The sequence below is a fragment of the Myotis brandtii genome, unplaced genomic scaffold (assembly GCF_000412655.1).
Source record: "Myotis brandtii unplaced genomic scaffold, ASM41265v1 scaffold672, whole genome shotgun sequence".
In the NCBI taxonomy this organism is placed as follows: Eukaryota; Metazoa; Chordata; class Mammalia; order Chiroptera; family Vespertilionidae; genus Myotis; species Myotis brandtii.
In genome coordinates, this window is record NW_005370621.1 from 114330 (window position 1) to 129216 (window position 14887).

Sequence of the window (14887 nt, forward strand, 5' to 3'; positions counted from 1 at the left end):
TACATTGTAAAAATTTGGATATACATATAATATATGTAATTATAAAAGAGAAAAAGGTTTCACTGGTTATTTCGTCAGGTATAAATATTATAATTAACATTGTGTTGTTATAACTTTCCATTCCTTTCCTTATGAATCAAAAAAATTTTTTAAATTATACTAAAAAAATCACTTAATGTCAAGTTGGTAAAGTCTATGCCCTGTGGGAGCTGTTTAGGTCAGGCTACCCACTCCGGGTTCCGACCAGCCTGGCCTCAGCCCCCATCAGCCATTAGCTATTGAAGCGCAGGCGGCGGCGCACGCGGGGCGGGTCGGAGCTGGGCTCCTCTACGAACCTGACAGCCCCGCCCACCGCGCTCAGCTTCCGGGAACACCCTGGGGGCGTGTCTAAGGCGCTGGGCGGCCCTCAGCGCGAGCCCAGGTAAAAGGGGCGGGACTCGGAGGAGCCTGGCGTCGCGACGTGATGACGTCAACACCGCGCCAGGCGTGGCGTGCCCGGCGTGAGCAGCCGCCGTTCGCCGGGTTACTCCCGGCTCTCGAGCTGAGGGAGAGGGGTCCGTGCTGTCGGCCGGCCGAGATGTCACAGGCCTTCGGCGCTGTGGACGAGGACGAGGAGCTGGCGGAGGACTGTCCTGAACTGGTCCCCATTGAGGCGAAGCAAAGCGAGCAGGAGGAAAAGTCTGGCCCCGGCGCTAAGATCCCAGTCACAATTATCACCGGGTATTTAGGTAACTAACCATCCCGGTCAGAGAGCCCGTGTATCTTGGGATTCAGGGGGGCTCACAGATTTTAGGCATTCCGGCCACCGGCCAGCAGCAAGTGCCTCCGGAGGTACGGGCTGGGCCACTGGCTCCCTGATTCACACTTACCGTGTGAGACTCAACATTAACCTCGCATTTTGAAACTAGCTCTGGTTTTGCGGTCTGAAGCCCGGACCCGCCCCCAAACCACGCCCGTGACCTTTAACAATTACCTTTCTGAAGCTTATCTACCTCATTTGAAAATGCAAACCATACCGGTCACCTGTCTGAGTTTCTCCTTTGCAAAATGGGGCCGGAAATACGTATCTTGTAAGTTTATGGCCATTAAAGGATGCCCTGCCGGTAAAATGCTCCACACAAGGGGCGAGCCTAGTCAATTCCCCTTCCCCTCCAGCCCTTCCCCAGCCATTCCTGGACATACCACCTCTCTCAAACTTTTATTTTTCGTTTGTTTGAGATCTGTTTTCAAAGCACTGTAGGAGAAAGGGTAAGAATAAAAGCTCTGCCCTCCAAGACTTTTTTTTTTTTTTTTGCTTTTTAATAGTTTATTTTTATTTTCCAATTAACAGTTGACACACAATATTATGTTTCAGGTGTGCACCCCAGTGATTAGACATTAGAGACCTTACTAAGTGATCCTCCCAGCTGACACCATACCCCGTTATCAGGATATGACTGACTGTAGCCCCTGTTAATCCTCATGACTATTCTGTAACCACCGATTTCTACTTCTAACTCCCTTCACCCTTTCCACCCATCCTGCCAGCACCCATCTCTATCTATGAGTCTGTTTTTGTTCTGTTTGTTCCTTAATTTTGTTGTTTTTTTTTAGATTCAATTGTTGATAGGTATAATGTATGTATTGCCATTTTATTGTTCATATTGTTTGTTTTTTTCCTTCTTCTTAAAAAAGACCCTTTAACATTTCATGTAACATTGGGTTGGCAGTGATGTACTTCTTTGGCTTTTTTCTTGACCGGGAAGCTCATTGTATGTCCCTTGATTCTGAACGATAGCTTTGCCCGGTAGAGTAATCTTTGTTAGAGGTTCATGCTTTTCGTCACTTTAACTATTTCTTGTCGATTCCTTCTGGCCTGCAGAGTTTCTGATGAGAAATCAGCAGTCGTGTGGGGCCTCCTTTGTAGGTAACCGCTTGTTTCTTGTTGCTTTTAAGAGTCTCTCTTTGTCTTTAACCTTTTGCCTTTTAATTGTGATGTGTCTTGGTGTGGGCCTCGGGTCTTGTTTGGGACTCTGCGCTTCCTGAACTTGTGTGTCTGTTTCCTTCACCATGTTAGGGAAGTTTTAGGACTTCCATTCAGCTCCGTTTCAGGAGGCTCTGACTGCTGGTTGTTGTGTAGTGTAGTTGTAACTTCGATGTGGCTGTGGGAGGATGTGAGTGCCACATTTACCGATGACCGGAAGCAGATTGTATGTCTTTAAACTGAGGTCGTCCAAGAACGCACTGGGATACTTGCATTCACAGGTTTGTAAACATGCTACATTTCCCTGAAGGACAGTTGATGCGCTTACACTAGAGGTACTTAATTGGAAAAGTTTGAAAAGTATTATTTGAAAGCCTTACAGTTAAATAGAAGGGCTAGAATAAATACATGACCCTATTAAAAGTGTGGGGAAATGTAAAAAAAGTGAAATGATTTGGGGAAATAATACCATTCCTAGATGCTACTAGAGACCAGCACAAACTTGGTGCACCTGAGGACCTTTTACATAAAAAATATTAAATCACTGGTGTTTCTTTTTGTTTGTTTTGTAGACTATAAGCTTATTTCTGTTTTTACTCAGGACTAATTTTATAATGGAGTTTATTTTTGGTATTTTTCCAATGTTATTCAGAGATTGCTCTTCTGTGAAATGGAACAAATTCCTTGTCCAAAACAGTACAGTTTGACTTGCCCCTCTGGCCTTCTTCATTTTGCATACTGGTAGGTCAGCAGAGCATTGGAGATAATGGTCTGAAACTTAGGAATGAGGCTCATGCCAGCAACCTGTTGTTGAATCTAGGCTATAGTCTCACTGCTTATTCTTGATCATCATTTTCTATTTCTTGAAACATTGTTCCTTCTGCTTCCATCACATTTTTCTTCCAATATTTCCACCTACTTCTCTGGTTTCTCCTTTAAAAATTTCCCCTCCTCTGTCCATTCTTTGAGCTTCATACCCAGATAGTTTCTATTTTGATGTTCCACAGACATTTCAAACTCAGAATATCCAAGACTTCATGTTATCATCCACCTCAAATCCTTTTGCTCCTGTGATCCCAACCACCTAAAAACTTCCTGACTAGTCTTGAGTCCTGATGCCCTTTTAATATATTCCGTGTATTTTAGCCTTAGTGGTCTTTATTAACATCAATCTGACTGTGTCACACCCTTATGTGGTTTCCATTTGGGTTAAAGTTCAAATTCCTTAACGTGAATTACAAGGTCCTATATGGTCTGGCTCTTGACAAGCTCTCCAGCCTGCAAAACTGTGACCCAACATTGACCTACTTCTAAATGGTACCAGGAACTTCAACCCTTGTATATTCTTCTTTTTTTCTTTTTAATATATTTTTATTGATTTCAGAGAGGAAGGGAGAGGGGGAGAGAGAGAGAAACAGCAATGATGAGAGAGAATCATTGATCAGCTGCCTCCTGCCTGCTCCACACCAGGAATCGAGCCTGCAACCCAGGCATGTGCCCTGACCAGGAATCGAACGGTGACCTCCAGGTTCATAGGTCAATGCTCAACCACTGAGCCACACCAGTTAGGCCCTTGTATATTCTTCTTACTCTTATTCTTCTGGCTAGATGTCCTCTTAGGTGCTCCAGAACATCTTATACATCTATTAAATAGCATCCTGTGACATAATTGCCTCTTTATTGATCTGAATTGCCCTTCCTATACTAGTTAATGCCTTTAAGCGGCATGAAGGTAGAGACAGTTTATCTCTGTCTTGTGCTCTTTTCACCAAGGTCCAGCATAAAATCTGATCCATAGTAGCTTTTGAATGAACTACATGTTAAAGTCTTTTGCTTCATAATATAGTTAATTATTAAGCCTTTGTAATTTTATAAGATCTCTTACAACCTCCCCTTCCTTTCCATTTTCACTGCCACTACCTAGTGCAGCACTCATGTCCAGGGCCTCTTTCTTACACTTGGACTGGCTTTAAGAATTTCCTCATGTCCCTGCCTCCTCAAGGTATGTCCCTTCCATTCTATACTTCACACTTCAGTGACGTTGAGCTTCCTACATAGAGCACTCTAAACACAAGCCTTCCATCCTTCAACAGTTTTTAAAGCAATACGACCTAGAAATGTTGAAGATATTAATACCCTGATACTCAGTAAATTCCTAGAAATCTTGCAAATCCACTTCAGAAGATATGTACAAGTGCTTGTAATAACAAAACACTGGAAACAATTGAATGTCCACCAACAGAAAAATAGATAAATAAATGATATATTTATACAATTGAAATACAGTACTGTGCAGTTGGGACTTCTTTTTTCCTCTCTATGAACTTTTCTGTCTATGGCTCACGAGACAAATGTTTTTCTTCTACTTCAGCTGAACATATTAGGTTTAATATGCCACCTACTGGATAAAGTTAGTGTAGCTTTATGAGTTTATCTTTCTAAAGACTGAATATTCTGTCTTTTGTTATTTCCTACATCCAGTCTTTATTTTGTGTGTGTGATGCATATATATAAAATCAATTTTATAGGTTGCTTTAAGCATACTAAAAGTAGACATATAGTCAGTTTGAATTGGTGTCTGGTTAATGATGGATGTTGAAATAAAAGGTCTTTATATGTAAGTTTTAGGGAATAAAATCATATATTCTTGGCTAAGAAACATTATCATCATGCAAAAGGATTTAAATATTATATAAACTACATGAGTACTTTATTCTTTGGAAGCCATTAGTTCAATATTTTTTTATTTAATAGAAAGTTTTAAAGCTCTTGTATTAATTGTATTATAAATTATATAGAAGGCATATTATTTTTGTCATAATGAGATTGAAGAAATCTGTTTGATCCAACTTACAGGAGTATTTATAAAATGTTATGTCAACAAAACATTTTAATACTTTTCAAAGGGTACTTTAATCTTCCTCTGGAATAAACTTGATTAAATAATATTTTTAAAACCATTGTGACTCTATCTTTTTGTATCTTTAAATTTTGTTATTTTATAAGATCTACAAAATGTATTTTATAGGTGCTGGGAAGACAACACTTCTGAACTATATTTTGACAGAGCAACACAGTAAAAGAGTTGCAGTTATTTTAAACGAATTTGGGGAAGGTAAGTCAAGTTCAACAAATGCTATGCTGCAAGAATTTGTAAGATAGTTCATTCCACTTGTGACTTGGTAGTCCATATTTAAAAATGAAAATGCAACGCATTATAATGTGAATACATTGATTTGGATAGTTTTGGAAGAATGAGATTAATTTCTGTCAAGTTTTATTTTGGACAGATTTTGAATACTGAAATTAGATAGTTTCTATAAAATTTTATTTTGTATAACTTTCACATTCATATCAATGGAATTAAATTTTTACATGAAATAAATTACTCCAGAAGTAAAAATCTATGATATATGATATGAAAGAAAGTTCTTTCAGGAACTAGAAAGATACTTTTGTACTGATTATATTGTTTACTATCGACTTTTGAAAAATTTTAAAATGCTTCATTTATTGTAAGGTTTCCTAGCTGAATGTTTATCAGCAAAGCAATTAAAACTGAAGATTTTAAAAATACGTTGAACATATGGTCTTCATCTTCAGAAAACTTCAATTACCAGTGAAAATACATGCATTAAACATTCCATTTTTTGTCTTTAATGTTGAACTGTAGTTTTAAAAAAATCTATACAGCAGTATAAAACACAGTTCTTTATTACTTTTATACGTTTTTCTTCTTAAGTGTGAATTTTAATAAAGGCTCAGTTTAAGCCAAAAAATGTAACTTCTGTGGGATATTTCATAAGGTATACTGTTTTTTCTGTTGTAAATTAGTAAAAGAGCTAGTTTTTATGAACAGGATGGGAGGCCTGTCATTTAACTGTGGCTTCTGGTTCCAGTAAACTAAAGAGAAAAGTCCTGTCAGACAAAATTAAAATCCCAAGATTTTTAAATCACAATCATATATTCTGGCTTCTTATTAACTGATCTTTTGGATATTGTTAACATTATTTCTTACTACTTTTCTTCATTCTTTCTGGGTCATTTCCACAATTTGTTCTTTACAGCATTCATAATACTTTCCTTCACATTTTATTGATGTTCTCTACACCCTGAATTCTGTGGCAACCCCTTTCAAAGCTCTTTTTCAGCTCCTAACTGAAATATAAACAAAAAATATATGAATGAAAAAAAATTTTTTTGGCTGTTTGTGTTACTGGACATTTAGAACTCTTTCCTGGCTTTGGTATATTTCTTTATTGGAGAAAAAATAAGACTTTTAAAAACAATTCTTATATGATTCTTATGTGTATAAAAATCTCAAATATATTTTTTCTCAAGTAAGCATTGCTAGGAAACTAAATTTAATATTTAAGTGAGCACATTGATTCCCTGGTTAAGCAAACTTCCTCAAATGAACCAAGGTTTTTACTCACATTGGGAATACTGAGTAGACTGTCTAATAGAAACAAAAACAATTTAGAGGAAGAATGAAAAGAAAAATATAGATAAGGACCTTAAGAGGTTGAAGGGCTTATGAAAACTAATATTTAAAACATTATCTAGAAAGTTGACCACAAACAAGAAAGAGTGCCATGGTATGATTCATTAATTTTGGACTTGTCTCCTTAGGGACTTAAATCCTTTGTAAGAAATGAAAGCTAAAATAAGCTGGAGTTAATATAGATTAAGATAAGGAGGCTGCATGAGTAGAATAGAATAAAAATTATAAAATGCATTTTTTGCTTTGAATTCTCCGTTATTGAGTATCAATTGTATATATACTAGTGGCCAGATGCAGAGATTCGTGCACATTTAAAGGAAATTAATTAGAAGAAATATTTTAATATTGCTATTCGCCCTTTCTCTATAATAGAAGTGTCAGAGATGAGAGGAAATTAGTAAAATGTATATGAAAATAATGTATAAATTGATTAATAAATAGCAACATGATATAACAACAAAGACATATAAAAACAACAAAAACATGATATAAAAACAATATTGATAAAAACAGTGACTAATAAATTGATTAAACTTATTCTAATATCTCCCTGTGTACCACATTAAGAGTAAAAACACTTTCAGAGTACCTGACTAATTTCCCTTGTGATGAAGTATTTACAACTTTAATGTCACACGCTCTTCAAACTCAAGCGAAAGCAACATATAACTGACCATGTCCCAAAATGGGTTCAGGTAGGAGTATTCCTATTCTGTCTGGATTGCTGCCAGCGAGAGCTTTATATGTATCGCACATGCACGAGTCAACTAGAGGCCCAGTGCACGAAAATTCGTGCACTCGGAGTCCCTCAGCCCAGCCTGTACCCTCTCGCAGTCCAGGAACCCTCAGGGAATGTCTGACTGATGGCTTAGGCCCGCTCCCCACGGGACATCCTTAGCACTGCCGTGGAGGCAGGAGAAGCTCCCGCCAACGCCACTGCTCTTGCCAGCTGTGAGCCTGGCTTCTGGCTGAGCAGAGCTCCCCCTGTGGGAGCACACTGACCACCAGGGGGCAGCTCCTGCATTGAGTGTCTGCCCCCCTGGTGGTCAGTGCGCATCATAGCGACCAGTCATCTGCCATTCAGTCAATTTGCATATTAGCTTTTTATTATATAGGATTGCCAGTGCACATCATATGTACCAGCTAGTCAGTCGGACAGTCGGTCACTTAGCCTTTTATATATATAGGTGGGGGTTTTTTTGGTTGCTAGTGAGCATAATCTAAAGAGTACTTTTTATTAATTATTTCAGGAAGTGCAGTGGAGAAATCTTTAGCTGTGAGCCAAGGTGGAGAGCTCTACGAAGAATGGCTGGAACTTAGAAATGGTTGCCTGTGCTGTTCAGTAAAGTGAGGAATGTGTTTACAGTATGCTTGTTGGTTTACTGTAAATGTTAACTGATTATATTTCTAGCTTTGATTTTCTTGTGTAATTTTACTGAATTTACACAGTCTGCTTCATTGTATTTTCAAATAGAAAATAGACTTAAAGTGTTTCTTGCTATCTTATTTCTTTTTCTACATGCTCTAATACTTTGGTCCTTTTATTGAGTTTTTTTTTGATATCAGGGTTTATTTAATCTCTGTGGTGCATGAAAGTCTCATTTTATCTGTGAAAAATGGCCTGAGTTTAATAAGTCATTGGTCTTTGTTCCAAGACTGCATCCTCTAAAAACAAAAATGAATGACTATTTAAAAAAAAGAGAAAATCCTCACATTATTTTCCACCAGTTATAGTTCTTTCCAAGGACTATCTATTTTATTCACTAATATACCACAGATCTTAGAAAAGGACACATAGCAGTCACTCAAGTATTTGTTGAGTGAATTAGGAAAATTAACAACTGCACTGTGAGTTTTGTATATTCTAGTGAATTAAATTTCTTCTACATCATTTACTATCTTAGGTGTTTGACTTTGAGTCAAATGTATTAACAAGGCTAAAGTCATAATAGATTTTCTTAAACAACCAAAATGCATCTATTAATTATTTTCTTGTACTTTTTATGTTATAAGGAAAAAAACCTGGTACTCTAATTTAAAACAGAGATAAATGGTATTTACTAGTAGTATCCTTCTAGCTGTTATATTAAACTACTGTAATTCACAAATTTATTATTATTTTGGATGTTGACTTTTTTCAAAAGATATAAAAATAATAGATTCTGACTTATTTTATAGTCAGGTATAACAAACATTTCCTCTGCTTTTAATTTTAGTAAAATTAAGTATTAACTTATCATGTATTTGATTTCTTTTTATTTATCAGTGTATATGCATCTATTTTTTCCCTTCACTGGTAAATATTGGATGGACATTTTGTTAGAAGTTTGGGAGTGAGTTAAATTTTCACATGCCTAAAGATATTTTTGTCTCAGATTGCTGAATATATTTTTTAATTTTTGTAATGATTGCTTTAAAATATTTAGGCCAATACCTAATAGTATATTTTGGTATTCTCCAGGGACAATGGTCTTAGAGCTATTGAGAATTTGATGCAGAAGAAGGGGAAATTTGATTACATACTGTTAGAGACCACGGGATTAGCAGATCCTGGTAAGAAACAGTATTATTAGTAACCATAATATAGTTCTTAAATATTTTAAAATAAATATACTAGAGAAATCTCTAAAATGAGTTTTAAAGCTTTATTCTAGATTTAAAAACATTTTTTTGGTTAAGAGGAAAAATATGTGTTGTCATGTTCTTTAGAAGATGAATCACAATCAAAGTACTTAGTACTTTTAATCTGAAAATAGAATTTGAAGTTTTATTGATTGTTTCAGGGTTTTTAGTAGAAACAAAAATTGTTAAAAATATGGAAATTTAGGAAAAATAGAATCATTTTACTTTTAAGTTTATATTTGATTAGTTATACCCTCGCAAGATCTTACTAGTATTTCTGATTATTTCCAATCCAGTTTTCTTAGAGGGTCATTTGTAGCTACTCAAGAGCTTTTGGATTCTAATTTTCACAATACTTATTCCTATAAATTATTGTTAGCATTTTGTTTTTCTGCTACTAAACTTAAAATAATTTTGGGGGTAAATCCATAATAATAAAAGGGTAATATGCTAATTAGACCGGACATCATTCCGGACATCCTTCCAGATGAAGCCAGGGCCAAAGGGAAGCTTGGGTTCTGGGTGCTGGTGGGCAGCCGGAGGGAAGCCAGCCCGGGTCCCGGGTGCCGGCAGGCGACCAGAGGGAAGCCAGTCTGGGTCCTGGGTGCCAGAGGGAAGCCAGTGCTGGCAGCGGGGGAAGGAAGGCCTATTCTTACAGGAATTTCGTGCATCGGGTCTCTAATACTATTAATAAGGTGTAGAGTTAAACCAAGCCTTTCTCCTGGTATAGATTGGTTATTCATGAAATTTTTACCTTTGAATGGAATTATATATAAACTTCCCTATTGAAAGCTGCTACACAAAGTCTACCTGTTTCTGTCAGTGGGTTTATTTCCTTCTTACCCAAATAACTTTTTAAAAATATATATGTTTTATTTTTTTAGAGAGAGAGAGAGAAACATCAATGTGAGAGAGAAACATTGATTTGTTGCCTCCCATACGCACCTGACCTAGGATCGAACCAGCAACCTAGGTATGTGCCCTGCCCAGGAATCTAACTGGCAGTCTTTCAATGTATAAGATGATGCTCCAACCAACTGAGCCACACCGGCCAGGGTTCCCAAATAACTTTTAGGTAACATTTTTATTCCTACTTTGCAGAACCTTTTCCAAGTCCAACTCATACCATTTTGTTTTGAAAGTCTGATCTATACCATTATTTCTTTTTGATCTGGATCTATGGCATTGGACCATAAAACTATATTAAAGTAAGGTTTGGGGATAATTTATTAAAAGGGTCATAATTATTTAAAAGAAATATTGTAGTATACTGAAGGTTCAAACGTAATAAATGGCATTATACTTAGAAGTATTATATAATAACATTGCCCTCATGTTTTCAAACTAGTATTGAATGGGCTGTTTTGGTCCTTATGGAAGGCCTGTGTTTTTTATACATTTCATACATTTCCAATAGGTTTGACCAATGATACAACTTGAATTATTACATTAGTGTTAAATATTAAATTTACTTAAATCTAGAAAGATAGGAAAATATATGCCTCTTTTTAAAATAGCAAATATCAGTATCTTTCATTGTAACACTAGAAAAACTTGTAACTTTTTTTTTTGAAAACTAGGTCTATGTGACATTCTTTTATTTTTAAAATATACTTTTAAAAACATGTTTTTACAAAATATTTTTATTGATTTCAAAGAGGAAGAGGAAGGGAGTGAGAGACAGAAACATCAATGATGAGAGAGAATCATTGATTGACTGCCTCCTGCATGCTCCCTACTGGGGATTGAACCCGCAACATGGGCATGTGCCCTTGACTGGAATTGAACCCAGGACCTTCAGTCCATAGGCTGATGCTCTACCCACTGAGCCAAACCAGCTAGGGCCTCTTGTAACTTTCCTTTGAGAGTAGATGAGTTTGATAAAACATCATTCAGCTTTTCAGAGGAAGAAAGAAAAGTTAAAAATCTCAGATAAAACTTTTGTACAAATTATAGATATAAATGGGTTAATGTTTCTTCTAACTTTTTTTTAGAATAATAATTTTTATTCTTTGGGTAAAAATTAAACATTCATTATTTTTAAAAATTAAAGAATACCTAAGAAAATATGAAGTTTAAAATAAAATCATCCTGTGTTTCAGTACATTGAAATTCAAGTAGGTAAATTTCATTCCTAGGATTTCTCGGTGCCGAGCTACTCACTATGGTTGAATGATAGTATTGGCCTCAGTTAGGAGTTTGTGAAAGGAGCAGATTCTTTTTTTTATTTAATACTAGGAGTCCAGTGCACGAATTCATACACCTTGAAAGGAACTGGGCCCCAAGGCTGCAGTGGGCACGGGGGCAGGTCTCGGCCCATCCTCCGCGCCCCTGCCCAGCCCCTCCCGCCGCAGCCCACCTGCTGACAGCACTGAGCGATTGGGGTTGGCGCCAGCAGCGGGTGCGAGCGGGGCCATCACCAGCAGCTGGTGTGAGAAGCGGCTGCTGGCCCCAATTGCCCCTCAGGAGCAGGGGGGGGGGGAGAAGCCCTGAGGGATGATCAGGGCCGGCAGCCGCTGCTCCCACCCGCTGACAGCGCTGAACGATCGGGGCCAGTGCGGGGCGCTGGCAACGAGTGCGAGCAATGGCTCCAGCGCTGGCAACTGGTGCAAGCGGGGCAGGCACTGGCAGCAGGTGCGAGCGCCGGGCAGGACTGCAGCACGTGGGAGCAAAGAATTTTCAGTAACCACCAGAGGCTCTCCCTGATGACAGTGACCGGCGCCCCATTTTGGTCTGGCGCCCCAGTTCACCTGCTCCACCATCTCACTAAGGCCAATGCCCGCCATGTTCCACGCTCTGCCGCCTGCTGCCGATGCCTGCCATGTTCTACACATGCCCCCTGGTGATCAGCGCACGTCATAGTGACCGGTTGTTCCGCCGTTCGGTCTATTTGCATATTAGAGTTTTCTATATATAGATATTTTTATTGATTTCAGAGAGGAAGGAAGAGGGAGAGACAGAAACATCAATGATGAGAGAGAATCATTGATTGGCTGCCTCCTGCACACCCCCTACTGGGGATCAAGCATGCAACCAGGGCATGTGCTCTGGACTAGAATCAAACCTGGGACCCTTCAGTCCGCAGGCTAATGCTCTACCCACTGAGCCAAACCAGTTAGGGCCAAAAAGCAGATTCTTGAACCCCATCACAGATCTACTGATTCAGAATCTCTAAGGGTGGGGCCTAGCAACCTCCAGGTGATTCTTATCTATATTTATAAAAGCCAAGCGACCAGAAAAACCTGGAATGACCGGAATGCACTGCAGCAGCCAACTGGCCTGATCAGGACCCTGATTGAACCCCCAAACTTCCCACGGCCCCTACCCCCAGCTGGACATGCCCCTGATTGCCCCCCCACCCCAGATCAGGGTGGGGCTTGCCGGCCAACCTCCTGGTCCCTCCCCTGGCCAGCAGGCCCTGATTGCCCAATTGGGGCCAGGGAACCGGGGGTGGGTGGCAGCAGATGTGAGTGGTGAGGGAAGGAGGAGGGGGGAAGTGGGGAATTGCACGGTGGCAGCTCGTGGGCGGCGAAGGAAGGAAGGGGCGGGGAGGTGGGAAATCTGATCGGCCCTGATCGCCAGCCAGGCCTAAGGACCCCACCCATGCACAATTTCGTGCACTGTGCCTCTAGTAAATTCATAAGTCTAGGAAGCCCTGTTCTATGCACTTCTGAAAACTGTATAAATATGCAGAAATATTTTATAAAATGGGATCTCATTCCTTGTGCTATTCTGAAATAACTAGAGGCTCAGTGCACGAACTCGTGCACGGATGGGGTCCAGCTGGCCCCCCCCCGGATTGGGGTGAGTGGGGCCATTTGGGGGAGGGGCCTTTCGGGGGGAGGGTCTGTGGGTAGTTGGAGGGATGGCCCCGCCCCCTGGACAAACTCCCGGTCGAGGGGGCAATTTGCATATTAGCCTTTTATTATGTAGGATTATTTAGTTTTACTTGAATTTAAAAGAAGTGAAGGAATTGCTGAATATCAGGTAAATGCTTCTTGATTGCAAAAGATGTGAATTAAGTAAAAAGGAAAAGATTTTAAAGAACACAAACAAATTGGACAAGTTGTTTTTTAAACTACACATTTCAATTTTGAGAGCATTATCTATTGGCTCTCTGGAATAAAAGATGAGGGAATTATACCCTTCAACTTTTTCCCACCTCCTGGTTTAGGTTTATTGTATTCTGTGCTATGTTGTCAAGGTTTCTAATATTTACATTCTGTTCTACTTTATTTAGTTTTCTTTTTAAGCAGTTTTAGTTCTCATTACCAGTATTGTGGCTTCTCATTCCTTAGTTGATCATTCTCTTGATTGACTGAATTTCATGGTCAGGTTATGTTTTCAAGCTATAGGTGCTGTATAACCTGAGTTTTTGCATACTTAATTGCCTGAGAATACTTGTGTTTTGTTTTTCTACTTGAAGGATTACTTGGCTAGGTTCAAGATTTTCAGATCACAAATTTTTTTCCTCAGAACTTAGCAAATGTAGCTCCAAAATCTCAGTATTTTTTTGATTGGTTGAATCTCCTTGTACAGAATTTTCTTTTTATTTCATGAGGAAGGATTTGTCAATGCTCTATTTTTTGAGTTTCAACGCTTGTTGTTTCCTTCAATGTTTGAGAATGTCTGCCTGTTGTTTTATTCTCAAAAGACTACTTGGCTAAAGGCAATATTTTTAGGGAAAATTTTCATTAGAACTTTCTGGTCATTATTTTATTATATTGGGGCAATGAATGTTGCTGTAGAAAAGTCTGAGTTTTTTTTCTGCCTCCTTGAAAGTGACTTGCTTTTTCATCCAAAATGCCTGAAAAATGTAATTTTTAAAAAAACATTTTATTGATTTCTTACAGAGAGGAAGGGAGAGGGATAGAGAGTTAGAAACATCGATGAGAGAGAAACATCGATCAGCTGCCTCCTGCACACTCCCTACTGGGTATGTGCCTGCAACCAAGGTACATGCTCTTGACTGGAATCGAACCTGGGACCCTTGAGCCCGCAGGCCGACGCTCTATCCATTGAGCCAAACCGGTTAGGGCAAAATGTAATTTTTGAAGTTCAGTAATATACTCTACCCATTTTACTTACATTTGTTTTTTTTTCTCCTGAGCTCCAGTTTGAAAACTGGGTATTGTTCGGAGTAGGGGGGAAGGGGAGACTGAGAGTGCTAGATGGACAACGTGACTTTTAGGCTCAGCTCTCTGGAAATCCAAGTGCTTTTAAAAAAATTTTTATTCCTTGCATTGCTGAATTCCAATATATTAGTGAATAATATACCACAATTTATTTATCCACTCAATTTTTTATTAAATTTATTTGGGTGGTGCTGGTTAATAAAATTTTACAGGTTTCAGATGGACAGTTCTGTAACACTTCATCTGTACACGGTATTCCCAAGTCAAGTCTCTGTCCATCACCATTTATCCAAGTGCACCCCCCTCCTGGGTTTGCTCTAATTACTCATGAGTATATGTCGCATACCTTGTGTGGGGACATCCTTGAGCTTAAGACCTTTCACTTCATTTTACTCTGAGCCCTAGAAAGTGACTCCCTCCCCCACAAATGTGCAGATGACAGGAAACTTTTACCTTTGAAATTTTTTGTTGTTGACTTTTTCCATATTGCTTATTCCTCCTTCAGTTTTTCTTGTCATTTTGAAAGCTATTTCTGTTAAGTGTTAGGACTTTGTAAACTAGTTCCTTATAACCTCTTACTGGGTGTGGGAGTAGAATTAAGAACTATCATAAGTCACATAGAACTTTCTGTTTCTTATTTTAACCACCACTCTTCAAAACTTA

At 38.7% G+C, this 14887-nt stretch overlaps 1 protein-coding gene across 4 annotated transcripts in view; it reads left to right on the forward strand.

The window, feature by feature from the left end:
• The first annotated feature begins 460 nt into the window (after nucleotides 1–460).
• The window catches only part of CBWD3 (COBW domain containing 3), a 45581-nt gene continuing 31154 nt past the window's right edge, over nucleotides 461–14887 (forward strand). For 2 of the 4 annotated variants that reach the window (XM_005881225.2, XM_014529198.1), the window contains exons 1-4: nucleotides 461–728; nucleotides 4992–5078; nucleotides 7718–7814; nucleotides 8929–9020. In XM_005881225.2, the coding sequence (XP_005881287.1) occupies nucleotides 464–728; nucleotides 4992–5078; nucleotides 7718–7814; nucleotides 8929–9020 (541 nt within the window). In that variant the 5' untranslated portion in view covers nucleotides 461–463. Of the gene's footprint in view, nucleotides 729–4991; nucleotides 5079–7717; nucleotides 7815–8928; nucleotides 9021–14887 lie in introns of those variants that run through there. The other 2 variants (XM_014529199.1, XM_014529200.1) reach the window with 2 other exon arrangements.